Below are 19,600 nucleotides of genomic sequence, written 5' to 3' on the forward strand. Positions count from 1 at the left end.
ATTTGATGCCCTTTTATTTGCGAACTAAGAAGCTAATTCCAACGAGATAACCAGCAAATCCAAAACTATATCCAAATAATAGTAATTTATATTATAGCATGTCTATTTTGGAATGTCAATTAATGTATGCTTAGTTAATTAACATATGTGGGACAATTGTATATATTTACACACAAACTAAGAGAGAGAGAGAGAGAGAGAGAGAGAGAGAGAGAGAGAGGTAATTCCAACGAGAGAATCGTAGCCCAGAAGAATAATGTCGACAATAACAGAACCTCCTACGTCCTTCCTGGTAAAGTTAAAAAGTTGAAAAAAAGAAACAATGTGTAATTTTACATATGAAACCCTATTTTTGTTCAATATATTACAAAATCACACAGAAAATCCTCTATTTAACTTGTAATATGTCTAGTTAAGGTAAATGATGGTGTGATTAGAATTAATGTGTTAGCCGTCACGCTTATACTGCAGGAGGATCTAATTAATTTTTTTTAAAGAAGAAGTTATACGTATATATTCAAATATTTTTCTAGAAAAGGTTGGAAACTACTGGTTTCCTGCCAAGAACTCCTCAGCTGCATGCTTGAAGATTTGGTGTAGTCGGTGTTGCAGACGATCTGCTGTCTTCAACCCTAGCTTGCAGTGGTAATCATGGAGCACACCCCAGGACCACTTACACTTCTGTTCTAAAGAAGCCAACAGCAATAAAGAACCCACCAATTCAACCAATCCCAGGTCGAAATGATACACACTCCCAGAGATAGAGAGAGAGAGAGAGAGAGAGAGAGAGAGAGGGAGAGAGATGGTCACATTCCCACCTGTCCACATGAGTGATGGCTACAGATTCATGAAAGCCAGATATATATCCAAAGAAGAAAAGATGACACACAGAAAGAGATGGTGAGGTGATGGAGTTGAATAATCTTAGCCTGCAAACCCCCCATCAGTACCAGTACTTGCTGCTGGTTTGAGAAACCCAAAAGCCTCCCCAGTCTCTTGTCAGCCCATGCTGCCCCATATTTTGGTCCCCCAGTTGAACATTTTTACAGATACCATCTCCCTCTCCCTCTCCCTCTTCCTTAACAAAAGTAGTAGTACTATTTAGCAAGATAAAAATCTGCTCTCCTCTCCTCTCCCACCTTCCCCTCCCTCCCCTCCCTCGTCCCTTACTTACCTTCTTCTCTTCTCCTAACGCGCGCGGCTGCAGTAGCAAGCAACCATGGGCGAGCAAGAGACGCATGACTTCATGAGCGTCAGCGTCGACTCCTTCTCCCAGCTCCCCTTCATCAGGCCGGCTTCTAAGCCGACGGCCAATTCTGCCCCTCCGGTCCGGCTCTTCGGCTACGACGTCAACCGGGAGCTCTCCAAGGATGAACTCATCTCCCCCGGTGCCGCCGCCCCAGCAGCTAAGAGTGTCGTTGGGGGTGGGGGTGGGGGAGAGAGTACTGTTGTGAGGAAATTCGAGTGCCATTACTGCTTCCGGAACTTCCCGACGTCGCAGGCGCTCGGCGGGCACCAGAACGCGCACAAGCGGGAGCGGCAGCACGCCAAGCGCGCGCACTTTCAGTCGGCCATGGCGGCGCATCACCATGCAAGCATGGTGGTGAACTACCACCGGTTTGGGACGTCGGTGCCGCCGCCGCACTACCCTTCTTGGATGAACAGCACCAGTCCTAGCCTTAGCCCTGGATCCCGGGTCTACGGCGGGTTCGGGCCGGCGGCTCAACCCGTTAGCCCGTTACAGGGTTTGTGGAGGATCCCGAGCCATGGGGAGTTCGATGGGGAGAGATCCATGGCGCTGCCTTTGTTCAGAGAGGAGGATAAGAAGTTACTGGTAGGGTTGGGTGGAGGTGGTAGTATTAGTTCTTCTTCCTCTTCCTCTTCCTCTTCCTCTTCCTCTACTACTACTACTCAGCAAGAAAGAGGTGGGTATGGATCAGGTGAGAAAGGTAGTGTGAGTTTGGATCTGACTTTGTAATTCTAAGAGCCCATTAATCAACAATTTCTCTCTCTCTCTCTCTCTCTCTCTCTCTCTCTCTCTCTCTCTCTCTCTCTCTCTCTCTCTCTCTACTTCTTCTGGAGATCTTCTATTTGTTGATTTTAGTTCTTGCAGTCCAATTATCTGGTATATGTATATATTATCACTTGAATTGTTGTTTTAAGAAGGCATCTTAATTTCCTAAATATGGATGATTAATTAAAGATCAAATGATGCATGTTTTTACGCATATGGATTTATACATGCGATTGTACCAGTAGTATGCCATTTAGAGTAACCAGAGAAGATTTTGCAGAAGGTATTGTGGTCTCCACTAGGGAAAAATTAACGCAACCTGCAGGTATATTGTAAGTGATACTGAAAATAGTAATTGCTTAGATTTTGGGATTTTGTACTATTTAATTAGTCCCAACAGATTAGAAGGATAAGAAACTAGAATTCTAAAATAAATATCAAATTGTCATAATTTGTGCGTATAAACATTAAGTAATAAAGCACATATAGAAGCTACTTCCATTATCCATGTCAATTTCATATTGGGGCTTTGTGAAGCACTAGGTATATAGAGAAGTCTTTGAATATTCAGTAGTATGTATTATTCTGTGTCTCTTGCAGCTAATTTTGTGAAAGATGCTTCTCCTACTACAAACTTTTATTTGTGTTTGAGATGTAACTAATTGTCTATACTTCCTTTGTTAGTCCTCATCTTAATTATTGTCAAATACTTGAAACTATTCTTTAAACTCAAATACAGAATCACTCGAGAATTTGGTTTTGCTAATCCTCCTCCATATATGGTTTCAACCTTCTATACTTTGCCTTCACATTATCGCCAAACTTGTAATGTCTACATTTTAGTGGCTATGTCTTCTCTACTTCCTCTTTGTTATATTGAATTAAACTAATTCTAAAGATCTATCTACTTGTTTTTTCTTTCTTTCTTTTTCTTTTTTTTTTTTGTGCCAAACCTTCAGAAAATTACCTTCAATACAGTGGTTTCGATCATTTTTTGTAATTTGATCGAAGCTGTTTCTTCCATGATTAGATAAATTAAGATTACAGCAAGCTTTACAGTTTGCATGCGAGTTTTGGGTCTAAGAAAAAAGACGAACAAAAGGAGAGAAAAAGAAAAAAAAAAGAAGCTATGTTTTGAAATATGAAGTATAATTATGCGATGGGCATTCGTCTTAGTGACAATGATCAACAAAAGATTTTGTCTTACTGAACTGTCAAAGAGGTAGCAGTATGTTAAACGTGTGGCAGATGAAGGCAAGTTCCGAGCTGATGGGTTTTGTTGGGTACTTTGAGGAAAGCAACAAGGATACATACACATCTGCCATGCTGATCGATATTATTAATTAGCTACGTCGTTATGTACCATGATAGCTACGCATCATGGTCTCTTGGAGTGTCTCTTTAACATATATACCAGTAATTAAATATGGGGCACTGCCATTTTACTCTGCAACTCCAGTGTTGTTACCGTACCCTTTTCCTCAGAAAACAAAGTTCAAATAGATCAAAAGATCATTATTATCATCTCTTTCTCTCTCTCAACCTCGAACTCTATGTTGCATGTGGCAGTGGTAAGGCTTTGGAACGAGCAATGCTTGAGATCGTATAGAAGAACTGATGTGCATGTAATTAATTGTAATTGAAGTGAATTCGAATGCAGCAATTTCCTGCATCTAGAGACTTGGCAGATTCTGATTGGGTGCTCAACCATATTATTTAGTTACAAAGAGTTAAAATATTTAGGATTAATTATACCTAGACTTCCTAAACTATTATCCATTTTCATATAAACCTTGTTAACGAAGAATGTCAACTATGATCATCTTGCTCTCAAATTTTACCCCTTTTTTTTGTTTTAAATAAGAGTAGAATGAACAATTATTGTAAGGAAGAAGTATATGTCATGAAAAATAAATGTCATCCCAAATATATAAATTGGATTGGTAGTCAAAAGGTAAAATTAAGTGTAGGTATGAGAATCAAATCGAGAGGAGTAAATGTACTAATTTGATGGTTATAGACACAATCGATTTTGATTATTTAACTGGTAGGAAGTACTAAAAAAGAGGCTCTCTATGAATTTCTTACTTTTGCTAGCTATATATTCTATGAATAAAAAGGACTATAGACTTATGATTCGTAGTTAGATTTTAGTTTATTTCTCAAGGCATGTTTTAGAATAATTTGCTTCTCACTCACCTAGGTACCAGATGTTACTGGACAAACGAAAGTAGCCAAATTAATTACTACAGATGAGTTAATAGTGCTTTCTTTTTGGATTTTGTCATCTTTTCTGCCTCCAAAGTTGGAATAATGAAGGATTGAATTATACTAAACTGGCTAGAATACATTGTAGTTATTCTGAACAGCAAAGCTGGCAAGAGGGAAATGCCAGTGTAGTTATTCTGCTTTTGGACATGCAAGATAAATGTAAGGCTGCTCTTATGGGAAATCCAAGATTCAAAAGCTAGTAAAGGAAAACTTAGGAATCTTATGCTGGACTGCTTCAAGCATAAAGGGAGTTAAGTAGGACAAAGTTCTTTTCTCTTTTTTGCTGAGAATAAAGGGTTATCCTAATTATATTAAGGACGTTAGAATGTACATAGGCTTCAAAGGAGAAGGGGCTATTATTAGCTCTCTTCTAGACTTAAAATTGAAATTTTTGGATAGATAACTAGTGTTACTAGGAAAGATGAAATTAATAAAAGTGCCTACATGCATTCTTAATTTGCAGCTTACTCATGAGATCATAAGCTGGTGCAATAAGTTCTATAAGCCACAAGAATGAGATGGGCAAATGGTTTTGAGTGAAAATATGTGGTAAGGAAAGAAAATGGCTCTTGTCAGATGAAACCTCCTGAATGCCAAGAGAACTTTGCAGTGCTGAAATAAGTAGTTGGTATTAGGTCTTTGTGCTGATGCTGACGCATAGAGAGAGTACCAAAATTTAAAAAAATTTGAAGATGACCTATAAATCATTGTTGTAAAGTAGGGAAATTCAAAGTTTTTTTTCTATCCATCAATCCTTGCTAATATATATATATATTTGTTGCAAGGTTGATCTACTAACATGGATGGACCCTAAACTTCACTTAGAAGAATTAAAAACCAAGTAGCATGAAAAAGAATTATACTTCAGCTTTAATATAGTGTCCTTGATGTATTTGACTGTACATTACAGAATATACTGTATCAGATAATAATTTGTCTAAAAAGAGCTGAACTATTTCAGATATTAGTTCTAATTGTAAATCAAAAGGTATCGTAGAAATCTATTACCCTGTCCAAACTCACAATTAGGCCAAATTAACTCTCTTTACTTCCCAGGAACTTCTGTCCATCTGATCTATTTAGTACAATTTAGAATGGTGTATCTAGCTGGCACACTAAACTAAATTATACAATAAGCAAAATACTTTATGATCTAGCTCAAGAGAACATACTTAAATTGTAGCCTGGAATAGCTATGTTAAGATGACATTTAACTGAACAAGGTATTGTCAAATTGAGCCCCAGATAGCCTATAAGCATCATTTCACTGAATAGTTCAACAAATCTCTGTCCAAAAAGTCATTGAAAGAGCCAATGTTGCACTGTTCTCTTTAATTTTCTCACCTACATCTCAAACACAACTGATTTGAAGTGCATGGTAACACAACATAGTGAAGCTCTAACCTATCATCACCTCTCTCATGAACTGAAACAGAGTTTGCTACAACTCAACAACTATAAGTGCACACACACGAGTAGCCCTTTCCTCTGCTGAAAGAGACACAGACTCCATTACCATCCTTCAACTGGAAACATTGTTTCCTGCATGAAGAAAGATCACAGCTGGTACTGTTGAGAGTCATCTGGCATCTTGCAACTTCTGCTTGTAAAAATAGCTCATCAACTGCAAGCATTTTCCATGTTAGGCATTTCAACAAACACTACTCATCCGCTTGATGTAAAAAGAAAAAGAAAAACCAAATTCTCTACATCGATGCTAAAATAATACTTCTTGATATATTACAACAATGAAAACCTACAAAATTGCAACATTAAGAATTAAAAGAGGAAGTCAAAGCAAACCAACCAATGCTTATCCAGTAAAAGGATCATGTAGATGGATAAGCAGCAGTACCATACCTGGGGAGAAGAGGAGAAGAGACAGAAGAAGGCAGGAGGTAAATGTCACCATAGCCACCATCTCACTGCAACAAACTAGTCTTCTCGTCTCCTACTACTACGTGGCTTCTCCATTTATAGGGTAGAAGATTATATTACATCAGCTTGTAGGATTTACATTGCTATTTCTATTTATCAAAAAAAGGAGAAAAATGAAAAATTGGTGCTTGACACCTGTTACTAGATTCTCTCAATAAGATAGCATACTTGTGATATCTCTTGATTTTACTTTTAAGTAAAATTGCATTTCTGATGATCTTTATTATCATTAATTTTTTACATTCTAATTAGACTAATAAACCATTAGGCTGTAAGTAAGTGTAAGTTAACCAGGCTTATATGTTTCTGTAAATTTGAGCTCAATCCAAAAGTTTGATTACAATGGAAAAGCCTGGCCTAATACTGGGCCCAGCCAGAGAGAGTTGGGTTTGGATTTGGGTCAGGCCCAGGGAATCATTGTTCTCTAATTATTCTCTAGTTATCAAGATAGTTTCTCCAAACATGGAGCTGAGGAGGACATCTTGCTCTAATAAATATGGCCATCCTACCAATTTCAAAGTTTACTAGATGAATTGCAAATAATTTCTTCAATTGGGAATTTAGATCCCTGCCATTCAAATATTTCACGATCTTTTCCTTTTATTTTACTGAAAACCCACGGATTAGATATCATTTATTTCAATCAGCAGATTACATCACAATTCGGCAAAACATCAATAGTACGTACAACAATACATGTATTGTATGAAGCCTGACAGGCGAAGAAAATATAGCCATCATAAGCACGCCTCGACATCGGAAAAAGGGAGCTTCCATCGGCGAAACAAGGGGGATAAAAAAAGAAACCTATGACTGCAACAGTGAGGCAAAGGAAACCGGAGGCGATGACGGCGGCAGCTCAGTAGCAAAGGAAGGCTGGAGTGGGCGGAGAAAGAAGGAAGGGCGGCGGCGGCGGAGGTGGAGATGGACCGACAGAGTGGCAACAACAGCTAGAGCTATAAGACCACCAGCGACGTGGACGGCTGTGAAGGCAAAGGGATCGGATGAGGACGGAGGAGGAGAGTTAAACAGTGGAATAGCTGGAAGAGAGAAGAAAACTAATAATAATAATAATAATAAGGACAGGAGAAACCTCTCCAGGAGGGAGAAAGATGTTTTCTTTTTCTTAGCCACATAGACTACGAGAGTACGAGGAGGAAAATACCGGCGATAATGAGGTAAAACGAGAGAAGGGAAAGAAGCGACAGAACCCTTAATTATCATACGATCTACTGGGTGACAAAATGACTGCATCTTCCTTAATTTGGAAGAGACTTTCCTGGCTACTTTACTGCATTCAAGGCCTTCAATAATAAAAGGTGCAGAGGTGGCATATCAAAAGCAAAGCAGAGAAAAGATGGTTTGACGAAGACACTTTGTATTTTTGCATCTTGATACTGCAGTAGTAGCACAAAAGAGGATCCATGTCCTTTACGGACATTATGACCAGCTTTCTTAGCTCTTTTGCAGCACCAATTCTTGTCCATTCCAAAGTCCCTAACGAGTATAATTGGCAAATAAATCAGAAAGTAGTTGTATAAGTAGGCTGGTGGCCATACTTGCCTTGCCTTCAGCGATTACTTTCATATGGTATGTTTTAATGGCATGTAGTGATTACGGTGCTCCTGATGCAAGATCGACTCATCCACATCCTAAGATTAGTCATGCACAAAGAAGAAAAAAAAAGGTTTGATGCCCATAAAAACTGACAGCTCTCTCTCTCTCTCTCTCTCTCTCTCTCTTGTATACTTTCTCTTCAACTGTCCCCACCTACAGAAATAGAGATCTCTTTCATGTTCCGAATCTAGATAATTCCTTCAAATGCAAGCTAAAATATATTGAGGTACATAATGAACAGAAAGGTACTCTATTATCTTATTTTTTAAGAAAGTCCGAGGACTGAGTTCATTAAAAGAGTTAGCATGGTTACACATTAGCTTTTTAAAGAGCAAACTGAGGAAGGCTATGAGTATTTTCATTGTTTCCTTTACTAATATAGCAGGTATGAATTTAAGGGTGTAGAGTTAACGTATCCTTTTTCTTCCCAATTGATGTGATTTGTGAGTCGACTTTATCCAACAATCTTCTTTTGTGTCTCCTTTTTGCACCAAAAGCTCCGTAAGTCTAAAAGAAGATCTGCCATTTCAAAAGCTGTAGGTAAATTGAATTTGGTGGAGAGAGAGAGAGAGAAGGCAACTTGTGATCCAGTGTTGTTGGTGAATATGGCGAGAGAGGGAGAGAAATAACTTTATTCTGAAGAGATATGAATCTTTTTAGAAAGGATTGGATCTAATTTAGATTTTGGATAAATGGTAATTTACCTCTGTTGGTTTTTGCCATGTGATTCTAATGCTTGCATCCTTAAATTTAAGTGAAAGCTTAAATGTTCATATTTAAAGTAGAAAGATGTAAGTCAAAATGTATCGAAACTATAAACGGGTAAACTATAATTTGCCCTTAAATCTTTCTTAATCCCGAGATGATTTTGACTAAAATACGGTTCATATAACCATGTCACTTTGCACTTAATTATTAGTATAAACCTAATGGGTGTAGTATAAGAAAACTTATGCACCAATAAGCCACCGCCGTCCTCGTACCTTAAGGGGAGCTGGTTAAACTTTAATCGGACTAATTAAAAATTGATAAAAGAATTCAAAAGGTGGATAATATTTTTTGCATGCTGATGTGGCGGCATGTGCTTAGAGATTGAATGATTTAATACCATGTGAATCCCACTAATCTTTACTTCCATCAACCAATTCAATGATTGCATATCTACCACATTTGTTATGAGATCTCTTGTACGTACATAAATACGTTTAAATAAATAAATAAATTTAAGAAAAAATAAGGTTTTTGTATATTTTATGTATACCCCTCTCTAAAGTTTTTTAAAAAAAAGCCAGGTTTTTTGTGTAGATATTTTTGAGTATTACTTTTTGACACCAATAAGTTAAAAGCTTAGGAAAGGTCTGCGTACGTGTGAAATGAGAGAGGGAGAGAGAGAGAGAGAGAGGAATGAATACTTTAGTGAAAGAAAAGGTAGTTATTTGCAAATTGCAAAAGATAGTTTTTGTAATAAGATTGAAACGTAGGTGGTTATTTGTAAAAAGGAAAAGAAAAAGCTACCCACGGCCGACCCCTACCAACGCTTTCCCAAGCAAACACACACACTCCCTCGCTGCTTTCTTTTTTCCTTTCGATTCCCCTCCCAGTAGCATGGTCGGTGGTACGTGTCACCGCTTAATTGGCCGGGCCTTCTATCCCCTCAAGCCCACGTCCACGTCGGTTCTTGGACGTATCCGTCCAAAGCTCTCAAATCTCAACTGGGACTGAGGGGAATCCCCCCCAGCCCAAGTAAAGCTAATTTATAATTCATTAATTAATTAATAACATCTCCACCACCCCCTCAATCCTCATCTCCTCTCCCAGACCTCTCTATAAAACCCCCTCCATTGCCACTTACAAAGATCTCAACTCAAAACACTTGGGAGAAGATGGCAAGTAGCTACTACTCTTATCAGAGCAGCCCTTACAACAACTCTTATCACGCCTCCCAGGGCGGCGCCCCTCCCTTGCCACTCCACCTCTGCTTCTTCTTACTCACCCTCTTCTTGTTCATCGGCTTGTCATGGTACATGAGCTACGAGTCCGCCTTCGAGAGCTTGGTTGACCAGATCAGGCTCTTCTTCATGGTCTCACCCCTGCTGCTCCTCCTGGTTGTGCACTGGCTGTCGAGCGGCGAGCGGCGGCAAGTGCCCTTCTTTATCCCGCTGCCGGAGAGGGACTCTTTCCACCGGGCCGGCGGGTCGCCGTGGGGGGTCGGCCTCGTTTTGGTGCTGCTGATGTTTATGATCTCGTACCAGTCCTACTTCCACGACCGGTGGTTTCCGCTGCTTAGTCGCTGAGATATACATATATAGCATGTGATCGACGGCGGCGAGAAAGATCGAAGGATAGCATGTGGCATGCATGCTTCATGCATGTATTTAGTTATATGGATGGCCGAGTGAAAGAGAGAGCTTAAGGTTTCATTTTGTATATCATGTTGATTAGCTTCTCTTAATGTATTATTACAACCTAATATATATATATCACGTACATTAGAGTTCCAAAAAATGAACCATGGCATATTCTTATTTCTCCACACTAGGATCGATCTCAAAGGCCTGATGATGGTCTTGCAAATGGACTCACAAATTAAAGTTGATAACGAATCTCTTCAAGGTTCATTATTGAATCAACTGGAATGTACCAGCTGGGTTCTTCTATAGTAATCTTTCGCATTTCTCCATGGACCGGAAAAGAGAAGAAGGGTATCTTTTGCTGGAAGAGTTACTTTTTCTCTTTCGGCTGGGATGGCGACTAAAGCAGCAAAAGGATAACAAAAATTCCTTACACTGGGCGGCCAAGTTGCATTTCATTACACATCCTAACCTGAGATCATAGATTTTATTTTCTTTTTCTTTTTAAAGCCAAGTCAAGAATCTATTAAGTTTATTTTCACAAGGATTTGAACCCCAAACTTAAATTATTTGTAAAATAGTAAGCAAACAAATTTGGGTACATTTGTGACTGGCAAATGGGGGTATGAGTGACTGTCACAAGGGAATCTCATCCAGAATTATTAACCTGAGGCCTGTCCCTGAGCACTTAGGATCCTTTTTTTCCTCCCTTTTATGCCCCTATGTATGTGAAGCTAGATAAAAAAAAAATGTACCTTTCTTTGTCCTGCTCTTAGGTTGTGAGAATCTAAGGTCACCTGAACTAACAGCTTATGGCAGTGGATTAAAACTGAGGCTGCAGAGCAAGTGGGATGGTGAATAGTTTAAGGGCTAAATGCATATTACTTCCTTTTATGCCTGTACTTTAGCATAAAAGTATTTTTACCTTTCTGTACTTAATTTATATCACTTAACTCTTTATACTTATGGCTAAAATAAACTTGTTATTGTTTTCAATTGATTAGCTATATTCTCTCTATTTTTTAAATTTATAGACTTGAATACCCCTCTATCTAATCAAGTTTAAAATAAAAAAGAAAGGGTGTAGTTGTCTAAACAAAAACCTTTTCCCCCTAATAGATTATTGTTTAACAAAAATAACGGGGTACTGCAGTAATTCTAATTGTTAGTTAGGTGATATAAAAATAAGTACAAGGAGGTAAAGTTGATTTGTCGTAAAGTACAAGAGATATAATATGCTTAACCCATAGTTTAAAGAGAAGACAATGGCACTGTTGTTGCTTAATGTACTACTTGTTTTTACTAGTTGTGAAGAATCAACGTACAGAGGACATGGAGTGAGACATTAATGAGCAAGTAGATCAGGAATCAGGGCTGAGGGACAAGAATGTGATCTAATTTAAGAGTTGGTAGCCAAAACTACTCAGAGTTGGATCGGTAGGCTTCCCAAAGGAATGCCAACTTAATTGCATTTGAGTTATTTTAACTACTTGTCAAGATATTCATGCATGGTTTTTTAAAAAAGAAATCAAATTTCTAATCTAGATTCAAACTAAATGCTGTGTAAATACTCATTCCAGCCAAACTACTTCGAGTTTTTCCTTATCTTTCTCCAAATCATATATAGCAGCAGCATGGACTATTGGACCACCTTCATCTCTTCTCTGTTTCACCATCTTGTATGTCTTCATGGATTCTTTCTGGTCCTCCAGCCTTGCCCAAAACCTTCACCTTTGTGGATAAATTCCATAGGCATTGAATGGTCCTCTAGTCTTCTTATTTATTGAAGATTATTTAGTTGTTCAACTTTGTCTACTTAATTGTAAATGAAGAGTAACTTAGCTTGAATGTCTTGTGGAAGATGATGTTTCTTCCTGGCTTTGCAGTACAAATTACTTTTGTAATTGATTGATAAGACTAGTTTGACCTAGTACAAAGAATTATTCACAAAATCGGCGACTTGAAATGAATTAAATCGGTTATTTATAGCAGTCGTGGCACCTATTAGACTTAAAATAAGTTTAGCGGTAACCTATTTGGTTGATGCTTTTTTGAGCTGAGACCTATATTGACAAAAACGAAAAGCCGCAACTCGAGGGTTTTGGCGCCATAGAGGTGGACTTGGAGCTCAATCGACAAGGGTTCCGATCGGAGGCCGAAAGAAATCCAATGGCGGGGACGAGCTCGAGCTCTCCCATGGAGATCGATGACGCCGCGCCGCCGCCGGCGAAGCCCAACACGGGAAAAGCCCCTCTCGTCTCCGAAACTAAGTCCGCTCCTTGGGTCGAGAAGTATCGCCCCCAATCCCTTGCCGACGTCGCCGCCCACCGCGACATCGTTGACACGAGTACTCCTTAATCCTTGATCTTTCAAATCCTTTTTGCTCTTTTTTTTTCGCGATTTTGATCAGGATTTGGTCTTTTTGGGTGAGTAGTTGATCGGCTCACAAGCGAGAATAGGCTGCCACATTTGCTTCTCTACGGGCCGCCGGGGACTGGAAAGACGTCTACTATCCTGGCTGTGGCGCGGAAGCTGTACGGGTCGCAGTACCAAAACATGATCTTGGAGCTCAATGCGTCGGATGACAGGGGGATTGATGTCGTTCGGCAGCAGATTCAGGATTTTGCTAGTGCTCGGAGCCTCTCATTTGGGTAAATATTACGTAACACTGGTGCAACCAATAAGGAAATTTTCATGGGGTTTTTTTTCGCCATTGCTGACGATATATATTAATGAAGTTACAAAATGTCTGAAGTTAAATGACAGTTTACCTAATCCAATTTCGTTTAGCGTAATATCCTGCTAATGTAAAGGTGGATTTAATGACATGGTTTGAAGCTTCACCTAAGACGGAACAGTAATGTCCTAAACCTAATGAAAACTAAAGCCGAAACTCTTTGGTTAAGGCAGAAATTATCATGATTTTTGGTATTGAATATTGATATTTATTTTGGACCAAAGTCCAGAATGGGCTAAAACCATTCTGCTTTGGACTAAAATATTCATTTTTTCTATGGGTCAAAACTGAAGCCAAACCGAAATATCGAACCATAATTTGGTCATTACTTATTGTAAACTTCTCATTAGTTTGGGAAGGAGCAACTCGCGTTGTGTTCTACAATTAGAAAACCACATCCTCAAACAGGGAATGAGGATGCTACTCAATCTATCCATTCTTTGGAGTTATCTTATTGGTTGGTGATGGGAAGATAGTTGACATGAACACAAGTCCTCATCACCGCATAATCCTCATAACCTTCTTGGCTCTGAATTATACTCCATCAACACAAGTACTTTACAAGTCAAACTGCCTTACTATGGCATTTGTGCATCTCTATATAAATGTGGTCTACGCAAATAAATAGCTTACCATGAAGTATCTAAGTGAAATAAAGTGGAGATTCATATGATGGATGAAACTTATATCTAGCCTTGTGCATTTCTTAGTATCTTAGATATACGAATAGGCAAGTCTAGATTCAGATAAAGTACTCTATCTATATCAACATATGGAATAAAGTGGAGATTCATATGATGGGTGAAACTTATATCTAGCCTTGTGCATTTTTTAGTATCTCAGATATACAAATAGGCAAGTCTAGATTCAGAGAAAGTACTCTATCTACATCAGCATATGGATAAGACTATTCAACTATCGGTATGCATTTCGTTCCAATCTAGATATGCAAATCTATTCAATTTCAACTAAATGCATTTTGATGAAATTTGGATGCCAAAATCAGTTCAGACAGATAATACCCCACCCATTTTTACCCTTAAATCCTGCCAAGTGCCAACCATCAAAAGAGATGCATTAGTGAATTATTATGTGGTGACCTCTATCTAGGCTATTGAAAACTTGCTTCATAATTTCCTAACCAGGATAACTCACATGCATACATAGGTTAGTTTCTTAAAGATTTTCTTACTCATATACTTTGTAATATTGTAATTGCTCTTTGGTTTTTACAAAGCTCGCACACAATCAGGTTTTGCAATTTATCATTGGTTCTTTTCTTTCTTGAGTAGACCACATTGTGAACCTGATGATGATAATTTTTTGTACTTATACAGAGCAAAGCCTTTGGTAAAGTTGGTTCTATTGGATGAGGCAGATGCAATGACCAAAGATGCACAGTTTGCATTGCGTAGAGGTTTCTTCATATTATTTTAGACTTTTAAAACTAGTGCTAGCTCGATATTATACTTACCAGTTTTCTTCATATGTCTTTCTTGCTATAGTGATTGAGAAACATACAAAGAGCACAAGATTTGCACTTATCTGTAATCATGTCAACAAAATCATCCCAGCATTACAGTCAAGATGCACTAGGTTTAGGTTTGCCCCACTTGATGCTACCCACATTCGAGAACGCCTGCTTCATGTGATAAATGCTGAAGGGTATGTGTCCTTACTCTTTACCTTCTAAGAATTAATTTAAAACTATTTAGAATTACCTTTTTCAATTATGCTGATTCTTTCTTTCTTATCATTTTGATGAAATTTACCCTCTTCATTATTTTCCTTGCTGAGCTTTCGATACGTTCAGTATATTCTGGGATTCCAAGCTAAGAAAGACCATATTCATATTTGTTATATTTTCATGGATAATACTATTGATCAAGGATAAAGAAGTACTCTTCTGGTTTGATCATGTGTATCTAAATTGGGCACCTGTTGCATTCACATATAGTTGGTCAGTGAGCATGTTTTTCGTTACTTGACCTATTTGGCACACACCCCTCTAAAACCTGAAGAATGTAAAATTTCTTGTATATGTGCAACAACATTCTGATGGTATCTTTCTTTCTGTAGTCAGTGCACAGTCCTTTTCCATATATACGAGTAAGACAGTATGCAGTACAACATTCCATCAAGTCATCCATAGCCTTGAGGCATTATACATGTACCCTTTGTCTGGCTTTTCAATCCTATTTGTGGGACTATGGTCTAACATTTTAATTCAATTTCTAAAAGGTCGATGGTTTTAACAACTGCTGTCACTAATTTGATGTTTTCAACAATGCTGTGGCTAACTTTTGAGTTTCTTTAATCTTCCAAATATAACAATATAGTCAGCATGTAATGTCTACATATGTCTAGTATTTGGTTTCCAACCTGTTATCCGATATGCATTGTTCTCTCTTAAGTAAGTTGCACATAAAAATTGCCTTTTCCTTTCTTCATATACTAAGCATGTATAAGAATAGTGCTGGAATTATTCATGTCTCTCCTAGGCTTGATGTGGATGAAGGTGGCCTAACAGCGCTTGTACGATTGAGCACTGGTGACATGAGAAAGGCTTTGAACATATTGCAGGTTTACCTTATCCTCATTTGAAGAAAAATTTCCTAGCTCTTTATCTTGTGTTTTTCTTGTAGGAAGATAGGCAAGCAAATTAGTTATTTTCTTCTCTTTCTTTATCTTGTGTCATTTTCGGTTTTTACTATATGTTTGTGACCAATATAGCCTTATTTTCTCTTAACATAGATTACGAGTCTATGAGGATAAATACTTGTGCTTCATATTAGTTATTTTACCTCTTCCATCGTCTTTTATGAACTAAGAGAACTGTTGACCCCATATGGCATAGAATTTAGTAATTTACTTGTCTTTCGACTCTTTCCTCTGTTTCCTGCATAGCTCATTGAATAAACTTGACTACAGTTTTCCTGTTTCTCTGATTTTCTCACTATGAACTCGAACCCAACCTTCTATAAGTTGAGTCCATTATATTTTTTTGAAATTCAGAAAGTCGGACTTTTCTTTTCAACCATTATACGAGACTTATATTCATTGTACTGGCTTATTAATTATTCAAAAGAAGGAAAGAAATCCATGGCTCTGAAATAAATGTAAGCTAAATTCTGGAAGTTGACTTTAAGTAGGACTTTTGAAGAATATCTGCTGAATCTTGGATTTGAGATATCATATCAAGCTTTCAAGTGACAAATTGATAAACTCTGACAATGGTTCACAACCTTATCCATTGAAGTACTGGATTCGTGCCATAGAAGATTCATACTAGCATTTGCAGAAGAAAATGGAACTAACAAAATCTCTTCTGCACATAACATGTCAAAAAAAAATCTGTTATGCTATTTTAAGTGTACCTCCATGCAAGTTGACAACTACTAGGGTTAGTTTGACGGTGGTCTTCGTGCATTTTTATAAAAGTTGGTCAAATCCAGATAAGTAAAGGACTTTGTTGAACTCAAGATCTTCATATCCTTCATCCTTCACGATTTGCTTAGGATTCCATTCAGTAGTGTGTGCCGTGTGGTACTTCCATAGCAGAGTTTTGTAGGAAAGAATTGTCCTGTATGCATATGGTAAAACTTAAATGGAAATAGAGAATTGCAAATCATTTTATTTGTTTTTGTTTTGCTTCTATTGCCAAAGGTGGGAGGCCTTCATTTGATTTGGTAAAAGTGGAGAACAAAGTAACAAGCTATAACTTGACAATCCGGATATAAAATGCCATATAATTGGCTGTGTTGATCCACTTGGCTATGTCCACCCTAATCTTTACAAAAATTTCTCAAACTTCTGTAGTGAAAGAAAATGCCTCGAGTATTTAGAATGACAGACTATATGGTTCTTGCGAAGCTTGAGTATGATTCTAACAGAGTGATTGCTTGTTGCTAACAACAAGATGTGCTTTAAGACTGAATCTTGGAAGCATTGTGGAAGATATTCTTGATGTTGCAACTAGGTAATTATTTTAAGACCAACATAAGGATCTATAGAATTCCATGTGATATTATCAACAACCAAGTTTTGAGATAGCAAACTTTCTACCTTATGATGAAATGTCATATTTATTAAATATGTCATTAGCTGCCACAGATTTGCTAACCTTTTTTTTAATCTGATATGGAGCTTATTTTCCTTAATATTCACAGTCAACACATATGGCTTCTCAACATGTTACGGAAGAAGCAGTCTACCTTTGCACTGGAAATCCAATGCCAAAAGACATTGAGCAGATAGCCTATTGGTTACTAAATGAATCATTTACAACTGGCTTCAGATGTATCCTGCTATACACATTACCAGTTGATGTTTATTTTCAGCTTAAAGATATCATACCACGTAATATATGTTTATCTTTGACTGTGTTTTAGTTATATCTGATATCAAAATGAGGAAAGGACTGGCCTTGGTTGATATTGTGAGAGAGGTCACTATGTAGGTGTCAACTTACCCTTTGGTCATCTTTTTTCCCTTCTGTAATAAATAAGTGTTTTTCCTTGTAGCCTCATTTTAGATCTCAATTCATGAACTACTTGCAGGTTTGTCTTCAAAATACAGATGCCATCGCATGTCCGAGTAAAGCTAATCAATGATTTGGCTGATATTGAGTATGTACTTCCTTCCACATCTGGCTTGTTATAAACATCTTTGCTAGATTATGCTTCTTCTTGCATATATTACTACGTACCTTATCCTTTCTGACATGAGATCGAAGTTCAAGTCAAATGCATGTTATGATAAGGGCTAATGAGCCTGGCATATTGAATGTGTCTAGTTTCATCATATGAATACACTGATTGGTAGAAAATTGTTCAAAGTTCAAACATGAACTTATGGGCTACACCTGATGTATTTTCAGTTATTCTAGTCGGATCCTGCCCATCATAGAAAAGCGATTCTTAACCCTGATAGAGAAAGGGATCTAGGTGCTAAACCAATTCCTATGCTGCAAGATTTATATAATAAGGAAATTGGTATGTGTATAATCAACTTGAAAAGTGTAAATAGACCTAACAAGAGTGACAGAGTAATGATAGAATTAATTCAAATTTGAACCTACTCCTAATAGTTCTGCTTATCAATTTCTTGGAGAGAACTTTCTTTTCCAATCCTACAGTTATATGATAAATTAATGTACAGGGACATCCATAGCTTTATCCACATGTTTGAGTACTATTTGCAAATATGATTGATGGATCATTTTTATTCTTTACAAGATTAGGATAACTGCTTTATGCATAAACCTTTACATAATTTAGTATGACTTCATGTCGTGGAGAACATTCTTCTGGTTACCAAGATTCACCAAAAGTGAGGAATTAGTTTTCTCACCAAATTTGAGGACTTATTAATAAAACACGAAGTAAGAGCATGTGCTGCCTGAAGTAGGGGAAATATCTTGGTAAAGTCGTGTGCAGTATGACTACCAAATGTACGATGAGATTATTTTTACTTTGTAGTTGAACTAAAGATTACTATATTGAAAGACTTTTGTACTAAACATAATAGATCAGCATGTTGGCAGCTAGGAAACAACATAAGGACTGATTTTATGCTGCTGAGAAGTTTATGTCGAGGTAGATGGATAGTGTCACCACTCACCATAGAGAAATGAGAAAAACAAATATATCTAACACAAGTTGGTTAGCTTTTGCTAAGGATAAATTGCACATAAGATGTTGGACATCCCGAATGGAGATTATATATTAAGGATGAATGATTACACTTAAATAGAGGTGGCTATGATGAAGATAAGGATAATTTTGTTACTACGAGTGGAAACTATGAAGGACTTTGTCACATATAGGATATTTCTAGGTACGGTTTTTGTAGTTGTTGCTATATATTAATTAGCATAGTTTATGTTTTTCAGTCTTCTTGTGGTCTATCTGATGAAGGATTACACTTCCATGTAATCAGTTAATCACTTGTTCGACCAGTCTGCCTTTGTCTCTTCTTCCAATTTCAAGTATCAAATGCCATGACATCATAGGAAAGTATGTTTGGTCTAGAATCTAACCTTTTGTGCAGTGGCTAAACAACTATTCTCCTTTTTTTATGCTTAAACCATGTCTCAAGCTAAATGTGCTGCTGCGTTCACTGCTTATGCTGAAGTAACAAAGTAAATAGTTTGCAACTTGCAAGCTAGAAGGTGATCTGACTTTTGGTTGCTCATGCAACATTTGTCCTCTTCTCACAGGTATAGGCTGAGTTTTGCATGCAATGATAAGTTGCAGCTTGGATCACTCATCTCCACCTTCACGAATGCTCGTTGTGCTCTGGTTGCTGCTGCCAAGTAACTCTTTTAGTGAGATTTGTGTCATCCTGGCTTCTTTGCCATTTTATCTCTGTGTACATGAGACTGTCTGATCATTGACGTCCTTGTAATATATTATCTCACTATTTCCCCACAACGAGGAAGTAGAACTTGTGAAATTGTGGATGCCAGACCAGGAAGCTTTCTTCTGTGGATCAATTAAACAGGACCTTTTGTCACAGATTGTATAACCTTTTTTGTGCCTCTTAAAACATCCTGATGGCATGCCATAATTTTAATATTTTCTCCGTTATGCTATTTTCTCATGCAGAGGGAACAAGAAATTTCACGAGGAGCCAAGTCTTCTAATCTAATCTTCCTCAGTGGTGCAACTC

The 19,600-nt window shown here is 37.6% G+C and overlaps 3 protein-coding genes across 3 annotated transcripts; all 3 read left to right on the forward strand.

Annotated features, from left to right (window-relative positions):
* Nucleotides 1-938: 938 nt before the first annotated feature.
* On the forward strand, nucleotides 939-2,566 carry LOC140760181 (zinc finger protein GIS-like). Its single transcript, XM_073097025.1, has one exon. It carries the CDS (start codon nucleotides 1,220-1,222, stop codon nucleotides 1,976-1,978), a length of 759 nt encoding a protein of 252 aa, XP_072953126.1. The 5' UTR covers nucleotides 939-1,219; the 3' UTR covers nucleotides 1,979-2,566.
* A 7,119-nt stretch (nucleotides 2,567-9,685) lies between these two features.
* LOC140760291 (uncharacterized) lies at nucleotides 9,686-10,349 on the forward strand. Its single transcript, XM_073097197.1, has one exon. It carries the CDS (start codon nucleotides 9,724-9,726, stop codon nucleotides 10,132-10,134), a length of 411 nt encoding a protein of 136 aa, XP_072953298.1. The 5' UTR covers nucleotides 9,686-9,723; the 3' UTR covers nucleotides 10,135-10,349.
* A 1,906-nt stretch (nucleotides 10,350-12,255) lies between these two features.
* On the forward strand, nucleotides 12,256-19,446 carry LOC140760641 (replication factor C subunit 3). The gene is made up of 9 exons (XM_073097682.1): nucleotides 12,256-12,538; nucleotides 12,626-12,842; nucleotides 14,266-14,345; nucleotides 14,434-14,593; nucleotides 15,430-15,511; nucleotides 17,098-17,227; nucleotides 17,320-17,383; nucleotides 17,488-17,556; nucleotides 19,149-19,446. Exons 1-9 carry the CDS (start codon nucleotides 12,361-12,363, stop codon nucleotides 19,246-19,248), a joined length of 1,080 nt encoding a protein of 359 aa, XP_072953783.1. The 5' UTR covers nucleotides 12,256-12,360; the 3' UTR covers nucleotides 19,249-19,446.
* The last annotated feature ends 154 nt before the right edge of the window (nucleotides 19,447-19,600 follow it).

This window comes from Typha angustifolia, chromosome 5, assembly GCF_048772165.1.
Source record: "Typha angustifolia cultivar Huaian chromosome 5, ASM4877216v1, whole genome shotgun sequence".
Taxonomy (NCBI): Eukaryota; Viridiplantae; Streptophyta; class Magnoliopsida; order Poales; family Typhaceae; genus Typha; species Typha angustifolia.

Excerpts from the sequence above, each read along its gene's own strand:
- LOC140760291 (XM_073097197.1), top strand. The coding sequence starts at position 9,724 with ATGGCAAGTAGCTACTACTCTTATCAGAGCAGCCCTTACAACAACTCT.
- LOC140760181 (XM_073097025.1), top strand. The coding sequence starts at position 1,220 with ATGGGCGAGCAAGAGACGCATGACTTCATGAGCGTCAGCGTCGACTCC.
- LOC140760641 (XM_073097682.1), top strand. The coding sequence starts at position 12,361 with ATGGCGGGGACGAGCTCGAGCTCTCCCATGGAGATCGATGACGCCGCG. Across the intron at positions 12,843-14,265 it reads GCTCGGAGCCTCTCATTTGG|AGCAAAGCCTTTGGTAAAGT; the intron begins GTAAATATTACG and ends GTACTTATACAG. Across the intron at positions 17,228-17,319 it reads ATTTACAACTGGCTTCAGAT|TTATATCTGATATCAAAATG; the intron begins GTATCCTGCTAT and ends ACTGTGTTTTAG.